Source organism: Vipera berus, assembly GCF_964194415.1.
Source record: "Vipera berus genome assembly, chromosome: 1".
In the NCBI taxonomy this organism is placed as follows: Eukaryota; Metazoa; Chordata; class Lepidosauria; order Squamata; family Viperidae; genus Vipera; species Vipera berus.
In genome coordinates this window covers 16,123,256-16,146,293 of record NC_138202.1, presented here as the reverse complement: position 1 = coordinate 16,146,293, position 23,038 = coordinate 16,123,256, and the positions used below count along the sequence as shown (strand labels likewise).

Here is a 23,038-nt window from a genome sequence, read left to right as displayed (position 1 = left end):
CCTGCGTGGATGGGAAATTCTGGCAAATCCTGAATGGACAGGATTCTGGCCGCTGGGGCCGGATCTGGTTCAATTAGTGGCAGTGGGAGTCTGCTCAGGCCATCAGCATGGCCCATTTCTTTGCCGGGTTTGTGAACCAGTTTAAACGTGTAGGCTGATAGAAAAATAGACCATCTCAACATTCTTGGGGAAAGTATGTGGGGTGTTTGTTTGTCTGTTGTAAAGAGTCCCAGTAGTGGTTTGTGGTCTGTGAAGACCGTGAAGTCCCTGCCATATAAATAGTCATGGAATTTTTAAATTCCTGCTACAATGGCTAAGGCCTCTTTGTCAATTTGAGCGTAGTTACGCTCAGCAGAGGACAGTGTCCTTGAATAAAATGCAATAGGAACTTGTGTTCCATTCTTCTCTAAATGACTCAAGACTGCCCCCACCCCATAAGGGGATGCATCGCATGCTAAACAGACTGGTTTAGACTCCCTAAAATGAGTGACAGTAGATTTAACTGACAAAAGTGCCTTTAGGTCTTGGAAACTTTTCTCATGAATGCTGGTCCATTTCCATGAAGCTTTTTTATCTAAGAGCCTGTGAAGTGGCTATGCCAATGGGGCCTTGTTAGGCAGAAATGCATGGTAGAAGTTGAGGAGGCCAAAGAATGCTTGTAGCTCTCCTTTTTATTTAGGGCTAGGTGCCATTTGAATGGCCTTCACTTTGGACTCAGCTGGGTGAATGCTGTTAGCATCAATGCGAAATCCCAAAAATTCAGTTGAAGAAACGCAGCCTCTGTAGGATGGCTCTGAGCCTGCTGGCTAACATCTCTGTGGGTTCCCCTGAAATAAGCACATCATCAAAATAAGGGCAAACACCCTGAATGCCTTTAAGTGTGCGTTCCATGATTCCCTGAAAAATGCCAGGTGCAACACTAACCCCAAATTGTAAACGCTTCACTTTAAAAGCCCCCCTGTGAGTCACGATTGTCTGAGCAGTGGCTGTGGCCTCATCAACCAGCAGTTGCTGATAGGACTGTGCCAAATCTAACTTTGCGAAAATGGTGCCCCCTTGCAAAGATGCCAAGATGTGGTTCACCACTGGGACAGGGTATGTGTGTTGTTTAAGGGCTTTGTTAATTGTGCATTTGTAGTCCGCACATATTCTAATTTCTCCGTTGGCCTTAAGTGGTGTTATTATAGGAGTTTCCCACTCCCCACCATCAACTGGTTGCAAAACGTCCTGTTCTACAAGCTTGTCTATTTCTGTGTCAATTTTATGTTTGAGGGCAAAGGGAACCCTTCGAGGCTTAATCCTAATGGGGACCACGCTGGGGTCTAGCTTGAATGATATAGGTGGGCCTGTGTATGTTCCTAGGGCTGAATCAAATACGTCTGCAAAGTCCTCGCAAACTGACGTTAGATACGCGGCTTGTGTCCGGTTGATACCGGTTACTTGGATGCCTAATGCATCAAACCAATTGAGTCCAATTAGACTCGTTCTCTGGCCCCCTACTACTATGACATCCAGGTGCCCAAAAATCCCTTAAATTTAACGGCCAAGGTAGCTTCACCCTTGACTGTGACTTTAGCATTTTGAAAATCTGTTAAAATTATGTCGGAGGGCCTTAGTTTGGCCCATTTTCTACTGCGACTGCACATGAAATTAAATGTGTCCAGAGAAATGATGGAAACGGCTGAGCCTGTGTCCAACTCCATTTTACAGGGGACACCTTGTAGCTCCACCTGAAGTTTAAATTTGGGTCTGGGGGGGGGGGCGTCAGGCCCCGGTGCAGCATACACTTCTGCGGCTTGCACAAAACCCCACACTAAATGGCCCCTGGGCCCCAGTACCTTTCCTGGTTGGATCTTCCGACTGGCGCTTCGATGGCCGGTCCCTCTGGCGAGCTCTGCATACTGCTGCAATGTGGCTGGTTTTGCCACAGGCCCGGCACGTGGCTGACCAGAATCTGCAGTCTGCACATTGGTGGCAGCCGCCACAACCTTTACATCTAGGTAAGAGATCTGCCTTGTAAGGAGTCTCTTGTTGCTTGCTGCTGCGGTGCTGTGTGTCGGACTATCTGTGCAGTTTGCCGACTTCAGCATCTTCTTCATCTTCTGATTTCTCTGTGCATTCGGCGTCCTCGTGGTGGACTGTTTCTTCGCATTGCATTGTTTTGGTGGGCCAGATTGTTTGGATGGCTCCCCCGGCAGCTTCGTCTGCCATGACTTCGTCCTGGGCTTCAGTGAATGACAGATTGGGTCTAGCAAAAAGTTTTTGCTGCACCTCTCGATTTTGTAGGCTGCAGATGAGCCGGTCTCGAAGTCGCTCTTCGACGTCAGAAAATTTACACAGGCATGCGGCCTGCTTCAAGGCCGTGATGTACTCCAACGTGGTCTCACCGGGCTGCTGCAATCGTTGTTTGAAGGCGTAGTGCGAAGCAATCACTGACATCTTTGGCTGGAAATATTCTCCAAGCTTCTTCTTTAGCTCAGCGTAGGAGACTGACTCCAGCAGCGTTGGCGCGAACAGGTTTTCAGCCAGATTGAATGTTGCTGGGCTGCACACACAGAGCAGCGTGGCAGCCTTCAGTCCATCTTCTGCAACCTGGTTCATCTGGAGGCAATTTTCGACCTGGGACAGGTACGATGGCCATCCTTCTGGTTGCTTGATGTCGAACTCTCGCAGCCGTCCAACCTTGGGCATTCTTCAGGTCTTCTTAGCTGGTTCCTATGTCTTCTGATCCTGCTTCTCCGATGCCCAGGGACTGATCCACTGAGTGAACTGGTTGCTAGCGTGTCTGGCTAGCCGACCATGGGGGGGGAAATGCCTTTCCCACCAGGCGTATGCTGCCTCTCCCCTAGTGACTTTCAGCTCCTTCAGAGAAGCAGGATCCCACATTCGTCGCCAGTGTTGTGTAGTGAGTTCGTTGCACAGGAATGAAGACGAGGCGAGTGAGTTCAGCAATGGTCATGTTTATTTGCTTGCAGGATCTGAACTGAGGAACTGAGTTGCAGCCTGCAGCAATTTTTAGCCTGGCCCCTAGGCAGCAGCCAATAGGTTTAAAGCAACCCATTGCCACCTAGGGGCAGCCAATAGAAGCACTGGAGACCGGGTGTCTGAGTTGCTGGGAGCCGTTAGCTAGCTCCAGCTTACCACTGGTGTTACAATTAAGCCCAATACATAACAGTTTCATTCCTGAGCAGGGGGTTTGACTAGAAGACCACCAGGGTCCCTTTCCAATTCTGTTATTCTATTCTATTCAAATGCTATCTATTCCAATGTTTTTCACACTTGGCAACTTTAAGATGTGTGAACCAACTCCCAGAATTCCCCAATCAACATGGAATTCTGGGAGCCAAAGCATATATGTTAAATTTACCAGGTGGTGTTCTCAGCTTTATAGGCTTATAATTTCCCAAGGCTTGTTTGACCCTATTCCAAAACAGATGGAGAATCTCCAGTTTTTTATTTGGGGCAAGGTAATATTTTTCTATATATTAACAGTACTTTCTTAAAATGGGAATCACAGCCTAGGAAAAGGGGATAATCTAATGGATTAGGGCATCAAAGTAAGGAGAGAAGTTTAATAAAGTACGGAGGTCCCAATTTAGCAACTTTTAAGATAGGTGGACTTCAACTTCCATGCTGGCTGGGTAATTCTAGAAGTCCATCTATCTTTAGATTGCCAAGGTTGGGAGAACTGGTGTAGTAGAAAGCAAGGCTGTGTCAAAATAGTCACGATGGCAGCTACAGCAGCACAATAGAAGCATATGAAAAATGGCATAACATCAGTTGCACCATTGTGACATTATCTTGACTTTAAAGGACCACTAGTAGAAAAGCAAATTACAGGCTGTTAAAAGGGGAACCATCCCACACAGTGGCAGGGACTTTTCTGATCCAGGCTGGCCTGGGTGACTTTCAACTTTTAAATCCTTTAACTATAATTAAAAATGCTGACACGCTAAAACAAAACAAGGCCACAAAAAGAATGAGATCTATGTTTTTGAATGCAAAAAATAATCTTAAATTTGCGATTATATACTGTTTGGAACGTGGCTCAAGATCCCAAAACAAACTCACTTGGAATTCTACCAAGAAAGTTTTATTTAAAAAGAAGAATATGCAAAGGCTTGGTGGACTGAAACACACACAGGAGTTCAGCCACACCTTAAAGAGCTGTTTGACACATTTTTATATCCTACCCAGGACCCAGATTCCCCCCTCCCCTATCACACTCAATGCCCCTTATCTTACCAGACACCTAATCCAGTCGGCCTAAAACCACTGCCCTCCCCATTCCCTTTGTACTCATCTTATCTAGCACCATCTACTTTTCTATTAACAACACTTAATTCTCATCTGTCTGCAGTTGTGCTTTTGAGACTTTGAGCTCTAAACCGTATATACAGATGTTGTGTTCCCTCTACTTGCGGTTTCAGTTAGCTAGCAACTTCTGTTTTTCACATTTGTACTTGTCAACATCTAGATAAGATAAATAAGATAACCTGTATTGTTATTTATGATTTTCAGATGGCTTCTTCTATCCACCTTCAGATTCATTAGAAAGTTCTGAATAATACTTTATTCGTTTCAATACTTTTTATCCCACCCTTATTACTTTATATGTAACTCAAGGCGATGAACATACTACTCTTTTGTTATATTTTCCCCACAACAACAGCCCTTTGAGGTAGGCTGGGCTGACAGAGTGGGCTGCTTTTGAGTTTGGGATCCAGAGCACTTGGCTCTTTAATTCACCCATCCAGCCACCCAACTGGCTTGCTCAATGGGAACCCACAGAACCTGGGGGGGCTGTAAATTCAAGAGGCACAAACTGTTATGGCAATGATTACTAAACCAAATGGGCTACTTTTATTTTTGGAGATCTGTCAGCATTTATTAGCCACAGAGGCTAAAACAGAACCTCCCTTTACAGGGGCAGTTTATCATAGTTTCTAAGACACTGGCAAATACCAACACAATGGGTACAGATGGCATGGGAAAATTGCTCCAATACAAGTCTGAAAGCTTGGAAGGACAAACGTCTGGTCCCAGTTACCGACTCAGATTGGATCCTGCAGAAGTTTTTTTAAAAACTTATTTATTAAATTTATATGCCACTCATCTCATTATTCAAAGCAACCACTGAATTGCTATTCTCATCCCCAATTGGAAAGTTGCTGGACCAAGCCTGCCTTTCCTAACTGGATGTCCCCTGCTCCTTTTAGGATTACAATTTCTAGAATTCCCAGCACAGTGGACGACTGGGAAATTCTGAGAGCTGAAGTCTGCACATCTTAAAGTTGTCAAAGTTGAGAGACACTACTTTAGACTGATGCAGCACGGCTTCGTATTCCTAGGGCTTTAGCTACCATGAACGTTATCAGCCTTCCAGCATGCCACCCGCCTCCAAAGATCATTCCGCACTGCCCCCACACATACCATGTTGTCCAAGCAGCCCATCAAGGTGGCATTAAGTCTCTTCTTGCCCTCTTTGGCTTGGTTCAATTGCTTCTGCAGGTCTTTCTCCCTCTGTGCCAATTTTTCCAGTTGTTTTTCTCGCCTGGTTCTTTCCTGTTCCAGCTCGGCCACCCGCGATGTCAGGGCTGCCGTCTCGTTCAATGCCCGCTCCTGGCACCCTCTCAGCTGGCGGGCCGCTTCGGATTGCCTCACCATCACTGCCACCGAGATGGTCACTGCAGCCACCAGGAGCAGCAACAGGGCACACAAACCCAGCACTTTTAGTGTGGCTCGCGTGGCCGAGGGCTCCATGGCTTTCTCAGGTGAGGTTTCTTACAACCGCTCTCTGTTGACGTACTGCAAGCTCTGCCTGCTCTTCGTTTGCTAAAATTGCTCAGCGTGGGCCTCCCCAAAGTAAGAGAAACCCTTCATTTGTGGCTTACGGCAAACCACAATAAAAAGACCACAGTAGTGTTCCTTGCAATATGTTCCGCTATGGGCAGACTAGCATCTTCAGAAAGAACATCTTGAGAGAAAAGTCCAGAGAATCTCAAATGCAACCTCTTCTTTGTTAAGTGATAACCCCCCACTTCTTCTGCCTTTTTTTCATCCAAAGCGTAGAGTACAATTTCTTTGTTTTGCTTTGGCCAATTTTAGACTGTAAACCTAGAAGAGAGCCATGCTTTTAAACTTGTGTACCACCCCCAATGTTGCCAACTACTTCGCTAACTGGCAAAAGCGATGGCAAACATCCTTTTGAGAGCCAGTTTGGTACAGTGATTTAAGTACTGGCCCAGAAACCAGGAGACTTCAGAGTTCTAGTCCTACCTTACGCATGAAAGCTGGCTGGGTGACTTTGGGCTAATTCCCAGGAGACTGTGAGTTCTAGCCCCGCCTTAGGCATGAAAGCAAGCTCTTGGCAACTGGCTCATATTTATGATGGTTACAGTGTCCTTTGCTTGTCAGATGGTCACAAAATGTGATGACATGACCTCAGGACACTGCAACGGTCATACGTATGAACCAGTTTTCAAGCATCTAAAATTTTGATCATATGACCATGGGGATGCTGCAATGGTTGTAAATGTGAAAAATGCTCATAAGTCGCTTTTTTCAGTGCCTTTGTACCTTTGAATCTGGGTCTTTAGTACCTTTGTTCAGATCTGTTGTAATCGAACGCTCACCAAGTGACCGGTTGCAAGTCAAGTTCTGAAAATGTGTGCATGATGTTGCTTATGATTGGATTATAACAATGTACGCTTCCATGATTGGTTCATGGCAATGTATGTTTTTCCGAATTGTATGTGTGCCCATTTTGGAATCTGCTTCTGGGTAACCTTTTATTTGCAAATGAAAAACTCATCCTTTCCCCCTATCTGGCCTTGCATAGCAAGTAAAGGACAGGAGCTTTCTGTAACAATTGCAGGACAACAGTTGATAAATTTCTATACAGAAAAGGGGCTGTCTGTCATTAACACATCACGTTGGGATTTCATGAAGCAGCAACAGGACAGCTTGCAGAACTTTTATTCAGTCACCATTAGTTGGCTGGGATTTGAAGGAGCATAATGACAAGAACCTGGGCATAAGAACAATTTATTGTAGATGGAATGGGATAACTCACCACGGCCAACTCGCTGCTATCTCACGGCAAGTTGACTGTGACAAGTTGGCTACAGTGAGTTGTCCTAGACCCTATTGGAGAAGACATCAAGCACCATTTTGGAATCTAACTCCCGAATTGGCAGAGACATCTATTTGACAAAGCTACAAAAACAGTGTGAAGCCAATACCTGTCAGAAATCAATTCTGAAGTATTTCTCAAGAGAAAAGTTTTAACCAGTTTGGTGTAGTGGTTAAGGCCCTGGGCTAGAAACCAAGAGACTGCGAGTTCGCCTTGGCCATGAAAGCCAGCCAGGTGATCTTAGGCCAATCACTCTTTCTTAGCCCAACTCACTTCACAGGGTTGTTACTGTGTGTAAAATAGGAGGAGGAAGGTATGTTGGGTTGGGTTGCCACTTTGAATTATTTCTGAAAATAATAGCAATAGCACTTATACTTATATACTGCTTCATAGTGCTTTACAACACTCTCTAAATGGTTTACAGAGTCAGCATGTTGCTCCCAACCATCTGGGCCATTTCACCAACCTCGGAAGGATGGATTGCTGAGTCAACCTTGAACTGGTCAGGGTCGAACTCCTGGCTGCGGGCAGAGTTAGCCTGCAATACTGCATTCCAACCACTGCACTACCATGGCTCTTAATAAAGGTGGGATATAAATATCGTAAATGAATAAAAATAAACATCCTGTATAATCATTCATAAGCCCTTCCCTTCCCTAATGCAGTTATGTTGAAGCCAGAATCAACCCATAACCCTAAATTTAGAGAAGAAAAGTCATTGATTTGATTTGTATGTAATACTAGTTAAATTATGGACATAATTGCCTAGGCTCACATTAGGAGGAGGAACCAAGCACGAAGAATTGGCCAGCAAGCACAAATACACGTGCTCTGTTTAACTGAAGTTCACTAATCACTTTTCTTCATGGGTCCCATGCTAAATCTGTGTGAATGCCAACCTTGTTTCCATAGTTGGATTACGGTTCTGTACAGGTAGACCTTACCTATGACCACAGTTGAGCCCAATTTCTGTTGCAAAATGAGGCCGTTAAGTGAATTGCACCTCATTTTATGACTTTTGTCACAGTTGTTAAGTGAATCACTGCAGTTGTTAATTCAATTATGCAGTTGCATGACAATGGCAATGCTGCAGTGGTTGTAAGTTTGAAAGCCACTCATAAGTTACTTTTGTAACTTCAAATGGTCACTAAACAAATGGTTATAAGTTGAAGACTACTGGAGTAGAAGTACGATTGTGGTTTCTGAAAACATCCATAATGCTGGGGAAAGTGGCAGGAAAGAGGAAGAGGACTAATAAGATGGATGATCTCAATGATAGCAGTGATATGTACCCTGAAGACCAGTATGGGGCATCATCCTGGAGAAAGTCACTATGTGGTCTCTAAACGCCAAGATCAATTTGCTGCCACATAATCAGTCACGACAGCAAATTCTCTATCAATCTTGGCAACTTGGAAATGCGTGGACTTCAACTCCCAGAATTCCCCAACCAAACATGGATGGAAACTCTCTGATGTGGGAGAAAGCTGCACTTGCTAGAAGGGGCTATCCCACAATTTAAGTTTGGGAATTCATTTGGCTATCAACTTTCAGGGAACCTTCCAATTTTTGCATTTTGCAAGCTTTTAGGCAACCTGAAACGCTATCCTCTTTTTACATTTGCACAACCTTAAAAGGTTGCAATACAATACAATCCAAGCCCACCCTGGACTCAGCGATTTTGAATAACTATCGTCCTGTCTCCAACCTTCGCTTTTTGGTGAAGGTTGTTGAGAGTGTGGTAGCGCATCAGCTTCCTCTGTTCCTGAAGGAAACTGATTATCTTGACCCGTACCAATCGGGTTTCAGACCTGGGCATAGCACAGAGACAGCATTGGTCGCACTGGTGAATGATCTCTGGCGGGCTCGGGACAGGGGTTGTTCCTCTGTCCTAGTCCCATTAGACCTTTCAGCGGCTTTTGATACCATCGACCATAGTATCCTACTGCGGTGTCTCAGGGGGCTGGGAGTGGGAGGCACCGTTTTACAGTGGTTTTCCTCCTAGGCCGCTCGCAGTCGGTGTTGACGGGAGGACAGAGGTCCACCCCGAGATCTCTCGTTTGTGGAGTCCCTCAGGGGTCAGTCCTCTCTCCCCTCCTGTTCAACATCTACATGAAGCCGCTGGGTGAGCTCATTCGTGGTTTCGGGGTGGGGTATCACCAGTACGCTGATGATACCCAACTTTTTCTTTCCACCCCGACCCAACCCAGTGATGCCCTCACTGTGATGTCCCGTTGCCTGGAGGCGGTCCGGGTTTGGATGGGGAGAAACAGACTTCGTCTCAATCCTGACAAGACTGAGTGGCTGTTCATACCGGCATCTCGGGCTGACCAGCCTTCTCCATCATTAAAAATAGGGGATGAGATGAGGTATTACCCCCCGTTGATAGGGCTCGCAACTTGGGAGTCCTCCTGGATTCACGGCTCAGTTTGGAAGATCATATAGGAGCTGTGACCAGGGGGGCTTTTGCCCAGATTCGCCTGGTGCGCCAGTTGCGTCTCTATCTGGACCGAGATGCTCTACGTACAGTCACTCATGCGCTCGTGACCTCCCGGTTAGACTACTGCAACGCTCTCTACATGGGGCTGCCCTTGAGGACCACCCGAAGGCTTCAACTGGTGCAGAATTCAGCCGTGCGAGTTTTGATGGGAGCTTCCCGATACTCCCATGTAACACCTCTTCTCCGTGAGCTGCATTGGCTTCCGGTTGCCCTCCGGGTGAGATTCAAGGTGCTGGTAATGACCTATAAAGCCCTAAATGGCTTGGGTCCGGAATATCTAAGGGAACACCTGCTGCCGGCATCATCTTCCCATCGTCCTGTGCGCCCCCACAGGGAGGGCCTTCTCAGGGTACCGCCGGTTAATGAATGCCGGCGGGTTATTCCCAGGGGAAGGGCATTCTCTGTGGGTGCGCCTGCGCTATGGAACCAACTACCCACAGAACTTAGGACTGCCCCCGACCTTCGCTCATTTCGCCGGGACCTGAAAACCTGGCTCTTCGATCTATTTGGTCCAGACTGTGGGGTTGTTAATTTAACTGGGTTTTAGATTTACTCTTGGGGCTTGAATTTAATTTGTTTTAATTGTTTTAATTTTTTGTATTCATGGTTTTAACTGCCCTGTAAACCGCCCTGAGTCCTATGGGAATAGGGCGGTATACAAATCCAATAAAATAAATAAATAAATAAATAAGAAGGCACTGAACACATTTGTCTTTTTTATTTAAATTTCTTACCCACTTTTTGATACAAACAATCCAAAAGGCAAAGTAAATATCAAAGTGCACAGGAGAGTTAAAATAACATAAAATTACAATTAAGGTGCAAACTATGCAGATCAGGCAAAATTATGCATGTTAGACGACATGCACATAAAGCTGCATACAAACTTTAATATTTTAAAAAAATTCAAACGTAAGGCAGAAAGTGAATATAGCGGAATTCAAACTCAAAGAGCTGACAGAAACCACAACAGTTTCATCCCTTTCTTTCCTAGTTCTGAGTAGACACTTTAACATGAATACAGTATGATGAAAATACTTACTGCTTTCCTTGCATCCCAGGAGAAATAAAATAATTTAAACATGGCTGAAGTTAAGATTTGTGTGGGGGGGGATTTAAGGGAGGAATCAAATTGTTGGGATAAGAAAGGAATATTTCTGGATAGTCCTTAAAACACTCTCATCAAGGACTTGCTCCAAAGTTTAGTTATATAACAGGGATGTACACAAGGTGTGGTAAAAAAAAATCAAAATCAAAATGGTGGCCACACAGTGTTGCAAATACATGAAGTGGATTTGCGACTGTGGCCCCCCCCTGCTTATTTTTTTTAACCACATGCTGCAGACACCACTGTATTCTAGATTGTTGTTTCTCAATATTGGCTACTTGAAGAGGTACGGACTTCAACTCCCAGAATTCCTCAGTCAGCATGTTGACATCCATGCCTCTTCAAGTGGTCAAGGTTGAGAACCATTGTTCTAGATAATGTTAACATCCTTATCCCCAAATGATATGCTAGATATGGCATCAGACAGCGCCAAGAAGGCCGCTGATATGAAAAAGCAAAGCATTGGTTGTTTTCACATTGTGCCTGGTAACGTCCACTTGTGCTTCTTAAACCTGAAGGATGACAATAATGGCGAGCAACAGGGAGGTTAGGCCAACGTGGAGATGGACTTGGTGCCCACAGTCAGGTACCAACAATTGTTGCTGCTGCAAATGGACAATAACCTCCTTCTGGCGGTTGCTGTAAGAAAGACAAACTGAAAGTCAACCAGCACGCCTGCGGAGAACAGTTTGGGCTGGCTAAATGAAGGGATTCAGGAGGGGTGTGTGTGTGTGTGTGTGTGTGTGTGTGTGTGTGTGTGTGTCAAAAAAGTCAAGATGGCAGCCATATTATCGAAGCTCCACAGAATGTGTGGAAAAGGGGTGGAGCTTCTTTGACATCACCCCCAAATGCTCCTGAAAAGCTAACCTGATTTTAAAAATTAGTCCTTCCTCAGCTTTATTATTGTGTTGATCCTGATATTGATTAGGTATTTGTAAATTATCCAAAGTTGCTCTAGATAGTGAGATGTGTGGCATATAAATTTAATAGATAATTTAATAATAAATACATTTCTCTCAGAGCCATTTGCCAGTTCAGTAATTCATGAATTAATTAGTAAATTTATTTATTTATTTGCCATCTGTCTCATCTTAATTGCAGAACATAACTTGGAGGGTACAATGCTGATTAAATCTTAGATCTGATCTTTGCATTCACAATAGAGTCCTACCCCACCCCAATGGCCATATTATCAATAAATAATCGGTAGTCCTGTATTTATTATCACAATGGAGCCCAAATTTTCTATTGCTAATTAAGACAGTTGTTAAAAGGCCATTTGGTGTAGTGGTTAAAAGGCACCAGAGTAGAAACTAGGAGGCTGTGAGTTTTGCCCCATTTTATGATCTTTTTCCCCACAGTTGTTAAGTGAATCACTGCAGTTGTTAAGTTAGTAGCACAGTTGTTAAAATTAAACTGGCTTCCCCGTTGACTTGCTTGTCAGAAGTTCGCAACTGTCATAAATATGAGTCAGTTGCCAAGTGTCCAAATTCTGATCATGTGGCTGGCTGTGGGGATGCCACTGTAACTCTGAACAGTCACTAAACGAATGTTGCAAAATTTACTTACATTAAATCCTGAAGCCTCTGAGTCCAATTTCTCAAGAGCCCAAGTTCATCTGCCAGACACAGGAAAAAAAGAGCTGCTATAAAGCTACTATATACTATTATAAAGATCTACTATTAAAAAAATTGCTACTACAACCTCCAAAGCAATTTTAAAAAAATATTAAATTTCAACAAATATAAAGAAACAGAATAAAGGGAATAACAGAAAGAAAAGATCAGAAAAACATCAAAATTAGGCGTACGGAAGAGGAAAAATGGTCAGGAAAAAAAAAACTTCCAACTTTCTTCAGGACAGATACAAATATAAAACAGTATTTCTATAATCATAGACAGTTCTAATCGTCAGTCCCTAAATGCCAGTCGAGAGTCATCTTGGATAGTGAGATGAGTGGTGTAGAAATTTAACAAATAAATAAAAAGTTTCATTTCTTTTCTTTGAAGCAACAAGTCGAAAAATGGTTTTCCAGGCAGAAACAAAGCTAGGTAAGAAGCCCCAAAGCAACTGACCAAATATCTATGTTTTTCTGCTATTATCCCAGAAAATATTCAATCAAATTGAGCCTTGGTGGAGCAGTGGGCTAATGCCTCCTTAAGTAACACCAGCTGCCTGCAATTAGTGCAGGTTTGAGTCCCACCAGGCTCAAGGTTGACTCAGCCTTCCATCCTTCCGAGGTAGGTAAAATGAGGACCCAGATTGTTGGGGGCAATAAGCTGACTTTGTAATAATGCCGCTTGGAGGGGGGAGAAAGCCCTAATAAGCAGGCATATACATAGAATGAAGGCTATTGCTAAGCACACTGGTTTGTGCTTAGATTGTAAGCTGCCCTGAGTCTTCGGAGAAGGGCGGGATATAAATGGGATTATAAAAAAAAATAAAAAATTGGTCACCACGATGTAAAAAAGATGTTGATACTCTAGAACAGGGGTGTCAAACTGCTGCCCACAGGCCAGATGCATCATGCGGAAGCCGCGCCCACATCATTGCCAGCAGTGGCAAAACTGTCCCGATATGTTGCGCCATGTCATGTGACGTCGTGAGTTTGACATGTCTGTTCTAGAAAGAGTACAGAGAAGAGCAACAAAGATGATTAGGGGACCGGTGGCTAAAACATATAAGGAACGGTTGCTGGAATTGCGTATGTCTAGTCCAGGGGTCGGCAACCTTAAACACTCAGAGCCACTTGGACCCGTTTCCCAGAGAAAAGAAAACACTGGGAGCCGCAAAACACACGCACAAGGGGGGGGCGGGGAGCTGGCTTCACCTGTTCTCTGACAAGCTGTCACACATTCTTATTGGGCTGGCTCTCCTGCCCTTGGTCTGCCAGCCCTCTTCCCCCACTCATTGTGAGTTTGTGTGTGTGTGTGTGTGTGTGTGTGTGTGTGTGTGTGTGTGTGTGTGTGAGAGAGAGAGAGAGAGAGAGAGAGAGAGAGAGAGAGAGAGAGAGAGAGAGAGCGCTACTGCTTTCTGCTGAGATGCAGCAAAGGCAGGAGCCCCGTCCAATAAGCTTGTCAGCTTCTTGGAGAACAGTGTGAGGCCACTCTTTTTTACACACAGAGAGAGGGGGGGGGAAGCGCAAGTGCCTCTTCCTGTCTCTGTCTCTCTCTGTGCAAATGGCGGATGACTGGGAGCCGCAGAAGGCTGAAAGAGCCGCATGCGGTTCCAGAGCCCCGGGTTGCCTACCCATGGTCTATTCTAATGAAGAGAATGACAAGGGGTGTGAAAGGAATAGATTATTAATCAGAAATTTCTAATGAGTCTAATGTTCTGTAGGAGAATCCACCTGGAAGTCATAACCTCAGACAAGTTAACTCTACACAAACAAAGTCGAAGTTGCTGGCTAACTGAAACCATAAGAGAGGAAATGTAAAAATAAATATAGGAGCCAAGCTTTGCTAACAGAAAACTAGACTGTGGTAGATAAGACTGTAGGACGTGCACAAAGGACTTACTGGGGAAAGGGGGAGAAACGGTTTAGGCACCTCAGATTAGTTTATTGGGTAGTTGGAAAGGGGTGTCGAGAGCGATAAGGGAGGGGGAATCTGCTTCAGGGGCAGGGTATAAAAGTGTGTTTTACATCTCTTTGTGTGGCTTGAAGTCTCCTGTGTGAGCTTAAGTCCACCAAGCCTTTGCAAACGCTTCTTTCCAAATAAAGCTTTGTTCTTGGAATTCCAAATGAGTTCGTTTGTTTTGAGATATTGAACCGTGTTCCAAACAGGTGACATGATAACTGTTCCAATATCTCAGTGGCTGCCACAAAGAAGAGGGAGTCAAGCTATTCTCCAAAGCACCTGAAGGCAGGACAAGAAGCAACGGATGGAATCTAATCAAGGAGAGAAGCAACCTAGAACTGAGAAACTTCCTGAAAGTTAGAACAATTAACCAGTGGAACAACCTGCCTCCAGAAGCTGTGAATGCTCCAACACTGGAAGTTTTTAAGAAGAGACTGGACAGCCATTTGTCTGAAATGGTATAGGGTTTCCTGCCTGACCAGAGAGTTGTACTACTAGATGTCCTAAAGGTCCCTTCCAACATCATCATCATCATCATCATTATTATTATTAATCTCTCTACCCCTCCCCATCTTCTAATGCTTGTCTTAGCAAATGCATGCATCACCCTGAAAGAGACATTATGTGAGAAGAATGGAAACCCCTATTTTCACCTGCTATCTGCACTTACAGTGAGCAAATATAATCAACATTTCAACTTTTTTTAAAAAAAAAATGATTGTCCCCATTAACTGGAGCATCTTGTTAGTGTATGCATAAATGATTAAGCAATTAGAATTTGCAGCCTTGCAAAACTGAGTGAAGCGGAATTACAGTGTTTCAGTTCAAATGTCTGGATGGCACTAGGTTGGGCAATGCACCATAAAGAACAGGACCGCATTCCGAAGCTGAGATCTCATTCCTTTCTCATAGTACAAAATATCCTGGTAGAATAACCGTTGGAAGGGACCTTGGAGATCTTCTAGTCCAACCCCTTGCTCAAGCAGGAGAGGCTATATTATTACAGACAAATGGCTGTCCAATCTCTTCTTAAAAACCTCCATTCTTATTTAAAAAAGGAAAGATGCAGAACCTCTTTGGAATTCTTTCCAATAGCAGCTCTGCCCTGGGCCATCCAGACATTTGAACTGAAACACTGCAATTCCACTTAATTTTGCAAGGCTGCAAATTTTAATTGCTTAATCATTTATGCATACACTAACAAGATGCTCCAGTTAATGCGGGCAATCATTTTTTTAAAAGAAAATTGAAATGTTGATTATATTTGCTCACTGCGAGAGGCGGGCTTAAGACTTGAGTAGTCAGCAATATTCTATGATGGGATCTCCAAACTTCTCAACCTTAAAGACTTGTGGACTTCAACTCCCAGAATTCTCCAGTCAGCCATGCTGCTAGCTGAGGAATTCTGGGAATTGAAGTCCACAACTGTTAAAGTTGACAAGTTTGGAGAACCCTGTTCTAAGCAACCATTCCCTTCTACTTTCATAGAGATACATTGAGGCATTCCCCCCACAGCACCTGGCTGGATCCAGACCTATTTTCCAACTCAATTTTTCTTCTGCCAGTTTCTCCCTCCTTGCCAAATTTGGTTCCATTCTGCCCCGTTTTGCAGAGCAACCATTTGAAGTTATGACTGACCCCAAAAAAGAAACTTATGACTCAGATTCAAAGTTCTGACAGCCAACCCCATCCCCCTGCAGTCATGTGATCACATTTGGACACTTAGCAACCAGCCCATATTTATGGCCATTTACAGCATCCTGCAGTCATGTGACTGTAACTTAAAGACTTTTTTTTGCTGGAAACTATTTCTATAAAGGTAAAGGTAAAGGTTCCCCCGCACATGTGTGCTAGTCGTTTCCGACTCTAGGGGCCGGTGTTCATCTCCGTTTCAAAGCCAAAGAGCCAGCGTTTGTCCGAAGACGTCTCCGTAGTCATGTGGCCGGCATGACTAGACGCCAAAGGCGCATGGAACGCTGTTACCTTCCCACCGTAGTGGTCCCTATTTTTCTGCTTGCATTTTTACGTGCTTTCGAACTGCTAGGTTGGCAGAAGCTGGGACGAGTAACAGGCACTCACTGTTATGCGGCACTCGGGATTGGACCCACCAAACTGCCGACCATCTGATCGACAAGCTCAGCGTCCTAACCCACTGAGCCACCGCGTGCCTTATTTCTAGTTTCCAGTAAAAAAAACCAACCCATCCATTATGAACAATGGATTTGCTTAACGACTGTGGCATTTAATGCCAGTAGTGTCCATTTCATGAATACTACAAAAAATGTTGTAAAATTGGGTAGGTCACACGATGATCTGCTTAATGACCAGCACAACTTACAGCTATAATTCCAGGTTCAATTACAGTCATAAGTTGAGGATAACCTATATATAATTTCATTCTACCATTGCATTGGGTTGGAAAGTATGAGAAGAACTCCCCCCCCCCGCTCTTCTCACCTTCTAGAACTTTATTTTCTAATTCTTTCAGACGTACACGGCCGTTTAGCTCAGCCACCTGGGAGCTCAGATTGGATGTATTTGCTTCTAGCATTCTCTGTAGCAGACAGGGGAGGAAAAAGAAATAAAACACACAATCCTTTCAGAGGACACCCTCCTTACGAGCAAACTTCAAAGACGGGCTATTGAGGAGGAAGTTTTATACATCTGTTTTGAAGGCAATTGTGTCTCACAGAGATTTTGTCTCAATTCTATAGGCAGGGCTGGATTTTGCCAGACAAAAATTATATACAAAAATTGAGTTTTATTAAACTTCAGTCCGTTACCAAAAAAAAACCAGCATCCCAAAATCAATATTAGTATATATAAAATATTTTTAAAACCAGTAGGAAGATTTTGGATCAATCTTTCTCAGATAGGATAGGATTAGGATAGGATAGAATCTGGAAGGGACTTTGGAGGTCTTCTAGTCCAGCCCTCTGCTCAAGCAGGAGAACCTATACCATCTCAGACAAGTGACTGATTAGCCTCTTTTTAAAAATCTCCAGTGATGGAGTGCCCGTGATTTCTGGGGCCAAGCTGTTCCACTGGTTAATTGTCCTCACTGTCATGAAATTTCATAATGTTGTTGTGAGGAAAACAGGAGGCAGAAATACTAGGTTAAATTTAGTCCCTTGAGTGATATATAAAAGGGCAGTATAAAATATAGTAATAAAATAATTCTTGAAGTGTCCTTAAAATGATTAAAACTAGATTTGTTCTGTGGCCGTTATAAGAATCTAATCTGCTCTCCGTGCCTTCTTTTGCCTCTTTCCAATATTTTCTCTTCCTCCTTTCCAACAAGACTCAATGATACATGTTCCCCTGCCTATACAAATAGACCTCTCTGGGGTCCTTAAGTGTTTTCCTTTAATACAGTAGCAACAATTTTCCCCACTTTCTTCATTCTTTGGGGTGGGGGATAAGCAACTCATTGACACTTCTTTGCCCATTGGGCAACATAGCCTTTACCTCAGATACTGAATGAGACTGTTGTCCCAGGAATACTGGGGCTTTGTAGCCCACTCAATTAGGTTACACCAGTTGTAGAGATCTTTGTAAAGTTTAATTCTGCATATTTGAGAATAGACTCCAAAACAAGCATAGAGCCCCCCCCCCACGTTTAATGTGTGTTCCTTTTAAATAGTTCTTATAAAGCACATCCCCTCTCAGGATGGGTTTTAGGGAAACAAGATTAAAAGGAAACAGAGTAATAAATTATTAGGTCTTTGATCACAGTCAAGTTAGATGTTTTACTGCCTCTCTGCAAAAGTTAACAGGAACCTGTAATTAACTTGTTCCCAGTTTATCTTCTTCCTACCAAAATTGTCTGTTGGTTTCTAATTCTAAGAGACCAAGTTTGGTTAGGTGGTTAAGGCAACCAGGAGACTGAGTTTTAGTCCTACCTTAGGCATGAAAGCCAGCTGGGTAACTTTGGGCCAATCATCTAGGAGACTGTGAGTTCTAGTCCTGACTTAGCTATAGAAGCCAATTGGGTGACCTTGATCACTCTTTCTTAGCCCAACCGACCCCACAGATTTGTTGTAAAGGAAAATTGGGGGGGGGGGAAGTATTGGCCAACTTGAATTGTGCATTGAAAAATAAAGATGGGATATAAATATCTTGTTCAGTGGAAGACAGAATCATCACAATCGTCTCTATATCTTCAAAATACAGCCACATGTGGAGCTGTAAGTTTCCTCCCATTTCCTCCCTATATGCAGGTACTCCTCTTGCCCAGGGCTCTCTGAAGAACCATCCACCAATGGAAATTACACCCCATCACACTATTTTAACTCACCTCCCTTGCCAGTCTTCTCAAGACGAAACATTTCCATTGCATTTTTCTTCATAGAAATTATGTATTCTATTACGCATCACCTCTTTGGACCGCTAAACTACAAGGACCTCTCCTGCCTTTGCCCCCCCCCCATTTGCTTACCCGAGTTACCCGAATCAAAGCTGGGGAAAACATTCTTCCTGAAGTATAAGTAGGCTATTTCATCAAGATAACAAAATGTTGTCACAGTTTTTCTGTTTTGTGTTGGTGCCATAATCCCTGTCCAAATTTCAAACAATTCTTTTAAGAGTTTTGAATTGTTTTGATTTAGATGGTTGGATATTGGCTTTAGGGATTTGATACAGGCAAAGTATATGAAACCTCAGTTTTAAAATGTTTTTAGGATTATAAGATCATAGGGAAAAAACGTTTTGGACTTTGCTCTTTGTTTTGTTTGTGTCCACGAAAATGTCTTCAAACATAATTGGAGTTTGGGATTTGAAAGTTCAAAGTTTGATGGTATTGCAAGTAATAGATAACTAACATCCCTCTTAGTGATTGGGGAGTTCCTGATACCTTGTGGTTGGAAGGAACACATGTCATTCATTCCTCTGCCCTCCCCCAACCCTGGAGTTTTTCTGGGAAATAGAAACTAAATGAAACAATTTCTGCAGATGCTGCTCTGCCTCCCTCTAGTGTTTGACACAGTACCACAAAATCTGTCCATTCAGTTCAAGGATTCAGCATCTTTACTGTCCAAACTGACTGCTGTAGCCATGCAGCTAATGTAGGAAATAGTGTCACTGTTTCCACGATTTCCAATTTTTTAAATGATTTGGAAACATTTCCAGTGGCAAAACAATTATTCATGGCTAGATGGCACCTGATCAAAGATGCATTTCAATGCTTCCCATCTCATTTTAAAAGCAAATAGCAAGCAAACCCGCATTCTAACTTTCACACAAAAATCCTTATCAAACAAACAAAAAAAACTAGATTGCTTTGCCCTCTTTTACGAAAGTTTCTCTCCCGCCCCGTGACTTCACCAGAGCTAACTTCTGAGTAAACGTGTAAAGACTTAAAACTGGAAAACGAAGCGTTCCGACGTCGAGGATAGTGGCGACAGCTACATTCGGACGTGCAACCCCAGCAGGAGTTTTGGGGAAAGAAGCCGAAACCTGGCCTATGGTGCAAAGCAGGGGGTCTTCAAACTTGGCCCTTTTATGACTTGTGGACTTCAACTCCCAGAATTCCTCAGCCAGGCATGTTGGCTGAGGAATTCTGGGAGTTGAAGTCCACAAGTCACAAAAGGGCCAAGTTTGAAGACCCTTGGTGCAAAGAGTAGGCATAAGGGGAGTGCAATTCGCTTCATTAAATGGAGGCTCCCTTTGGGCTGCAGATGCCCGGGATCCGCTCCCTTCGCCGACTCCCACCCCACCCGTCAATCACAATCCTCCCTACCGTGTGATTTCGACAAGATTCCCAGCGCTTTGCGGCCACCTGGATGGTTCGGTTCGCTCTCTCCAAGGGGGACAACGCGTCTCCATCCGGCCAGTCCTCCCCTTCTCGTTGAATTATTAAGTGCGCTAGTCCGGCCGCTAAAATGAGGATGATCGCAAATTGGGCTGTGGAAAGAGCGGCCCACGCCTTCCAATTATCCCAGCGGAATCGGGGCTGGTTTCCTTCTCCTCCTTGCACGGCCATGGCTGGCGGGGGTGGCCGATCCCCTGCGGTCCCTTTCGCCAGCCGCGGGACTGGGACGGAGCCCTTCAGCCAACAGAGGAGGGGGGAAAAAAATTACAGATTAAAAAGCACCAGCTTTGGGAGGGCTTCTGAACAGAAGAGCTTGACGGTAGGGAACCGAGGGCATCCGTCGTGAAGCTATTCCGCCTTTTCATCCCGGCTGAGAAGAGGCTGACACTGTATAAAGCAGGGGTCTTCAAACTCGGCCCTTTTATGACTCATGGACTTCAACTCCCAGAATTCCTCAGCCAGCGTACGCTGGCTGAGGAATTCTGGGAGTTGAAGTCCATGAGTCATAAAAGGGCCGAGTTTGAAGACCCCTGGTATAAAGCATGTTACACCTTGACCCCAAGAAACAGCCCCCCCCCCCGCCCTGCAAATTGCTAAGTTTGGGGCAAGGCGGTAGAATCAGGACAAAACACACACACACACACACACACACACACAAATCCAAGAAGGGTCAAACTGAAAATCCTGGTTTGGGGGTACAAGCAGCAACAGGACCCGACCCGCTAAAGCAGCTCTCCGCCTCCGAGATCGTTCGCAAAGGCTTCCCGGGGCGCGCCTGTAGAAGTGGACCTTGACTTCCGTTCTCTTCCCAGAACCTCGGGTCTCCGTTCCCCCCCTGCAACTTCTCCTACTCCTCGGCGGAGCCTCCGCCAAGCCGCAACAACAACAAAAAAAACCCCAACCAGCGCAGCGGACAGGCGCTCCTGGAGATTTAAGCGCAAAGAGCCCGCAGCTGCAACTACTCGCAGCCCTCCCGCCACCTGAGCCAGAGAGAGAGAGAGAGAGAGATGGATTGGAGCCGCCGCAATCGCTTCTGGGAAATGGAGTTCTGCCGAAGGTTTGGTCAAGGGTCCGCCTCCCGCGACCACCGGCTCCAGAGAGAGGCGCCGCTACGTCCCTTCCGCGGCTCTTATTGGTCTGCGCAGATGTTCTTCACTTGCCAAGCGGGCTTGCCTTTTTTTGCTGCTGAGGTCTGGCTAGAGCGGGACTTTCGTTATCCAAAACGGCTTATCAGAAAAGTCGCTGTTTTGATAGGTAACGGGTTGTGTCTCAGTACTTAAAGAAAAACCACTTTTAGACAATCGGCGGTAATTTATCCAGGTGTGGGAAGCACTGGGCTATGCTGTAGGCTTGCCCTTGGCTCATTCCACTATTCCGGAATGGTGGGAACCGCAGGGCTAAATACATATTTTTTTTATTGAAAAGTTTTAACATACAATTTATCTTTAACAATCCCCCCTCCCCCTCCCTTCTCCCTCCCTCCCTACCTCTCCCCCCTCCCCCCTCCCCCCCCCACTTCCCAGAGCTAAATACAAGGTATATATAAAAAAACAATCATAAACAACCATATACTAACAACCATAAACTCTAAAATCCATCACTCTCTAGCTTATATAGGATAAGACAAACCTTAGTAATATTAAATATATATAGAAAAACTAAAATAGAAAAAGAAAAAAAGAAAGAAGACTTATTCAAATGCTACATGAAACTTCTTAACCCTATACTTGTTCTGGATAAACTCAATCCATTTTCTCCATTCCATAATATAACGTTCTTGCAAGTGATCTTTCAAATAAGCCGAAATCTTCGCCATCTCTGCCAGGTCGGAGACCTTTAAAGTCCACTCTTCTATGGTCGGCAGTTCCTCTTTCTTCCAATACTGACCTATCAAAAGTCTTGCTGCCGTAATTAAATTTAACATCAACTTAGTGTCCACAACCGTAGCATCCATAATTATTCCCAACAAGAAGAGTTGCGGACAAAACTTTATCCTTTGCTTAAAAATCTGCATATTCCACCAAATTTTTATCCAAAAAACCTTGATCTTTTTACAAGTCCACCATACATGAAAATATGTTGCATCTTCATCTCCACATCTCCAGCAGGGCTAAATACATATTGTCAGTGCTTTTTTTGTAAAAGAAAAAGGTGCCGGAACTCACACATGTCATACAACCTGCCTTGCTTACCCTACAAGGTTACATCCAAAAAAAGGTGCCGGAACTCTGTTCTGAGTGTTCTATGAGAAAAAAAAGCCCTGCATATTGTACAACAGAAGATGGTGATGTGGGCTTGGCTACTTTGTGGGTCTGGGAACTCACAGCCAACAAAAAACCAGTGTTCTTTCTTTCTCCCTTTTTAACTATCCCATTTCCCAGTTTATATTCCCCCCAATTTCTGTCTCCATTCCTACATTTCAAACGTAGTGACAAAACTATGGCTTACTGTATAAAACACCATTGGATTCACACAGGGTTAAGGTAAAGATTCCCCCGCACATGCGTGCTAGTCGTTTTCTGTCTCTAGGGGCCGGTGCTCATCTCCGTTTCAAAGCCGAAGAGCCAGCGCTTGTCCGAGGACGTCTCCGTGGTCATGTGGCCGGCATGACTAGACGCCAAAGGTGCACGGAACGCTGTTACCTTCCCACCGTAGTGGTCCCTATTTTTCTGTTTGCATTTTTACGTGCTTTCGAACTGCTAGGTTGGCAGAAGCTGGGACGAGTAACAGGCGCTCACTCTGTTACATGGCACTCGGGATTTGACCCGCCAAACTGCCGACCTTCTGATCGACAAGCGCAGCCACCGCGTCGCACAGTGTAGGGCACCATAATAATGATTCATAATGGGAGAGTTGACTAGGCCGATGTGCTACTTCAGTTGGTACAAATCTAAGCAACCTCAACAAA

At 44.4% G+C, this 23,038-nt stretch overlaps 1 protein-coding gene across 2 annotated transcripts; it reads right to left on the bottom strand.

The window, feature by feature from the left end:
- Positions 1–10,349: 10,349 nt before the first annotated feature.
- On the bottom strand, positions 10,350–21,055 carry LOC308659326 (uncharacterized protein). 2 transcript variants are annotated; one of them, XM_081312845.1, is made up of 5 exons: positions 20,850–21,055; positions 20,059–20,364; positions 16,779–16,875; positions 12,313–12,361; positions 10,350–11,382 (listed from the first exon to the last, which is right to left on the bottom strand). In XM_081312845.1, the coding sequence occupies exons 2-5, from the start codon at positions 20,299–20,301 to the stop codon at positions 11,250–11,252; spliced, it is 522 nt and encodes a 173-aa protein (XP_081168971.1). In that variant the 5' UTR covers positions 20,302–20,364; positions 20,850–21,055; the 3' UTR covers positions 10,350–11,249. The 2 variants fall into 2 exon arrangements, with proteins under 2 accessions (XP_081168971.1, XP_081168972.1); XM_081312846.1 differs by lacking the exon at positions 20,850–21,055 and having other exon boundaries at positions 20,059–20,536.
- Positions 21,056–23,038: the final 1,983 nt, after the last annotated feature.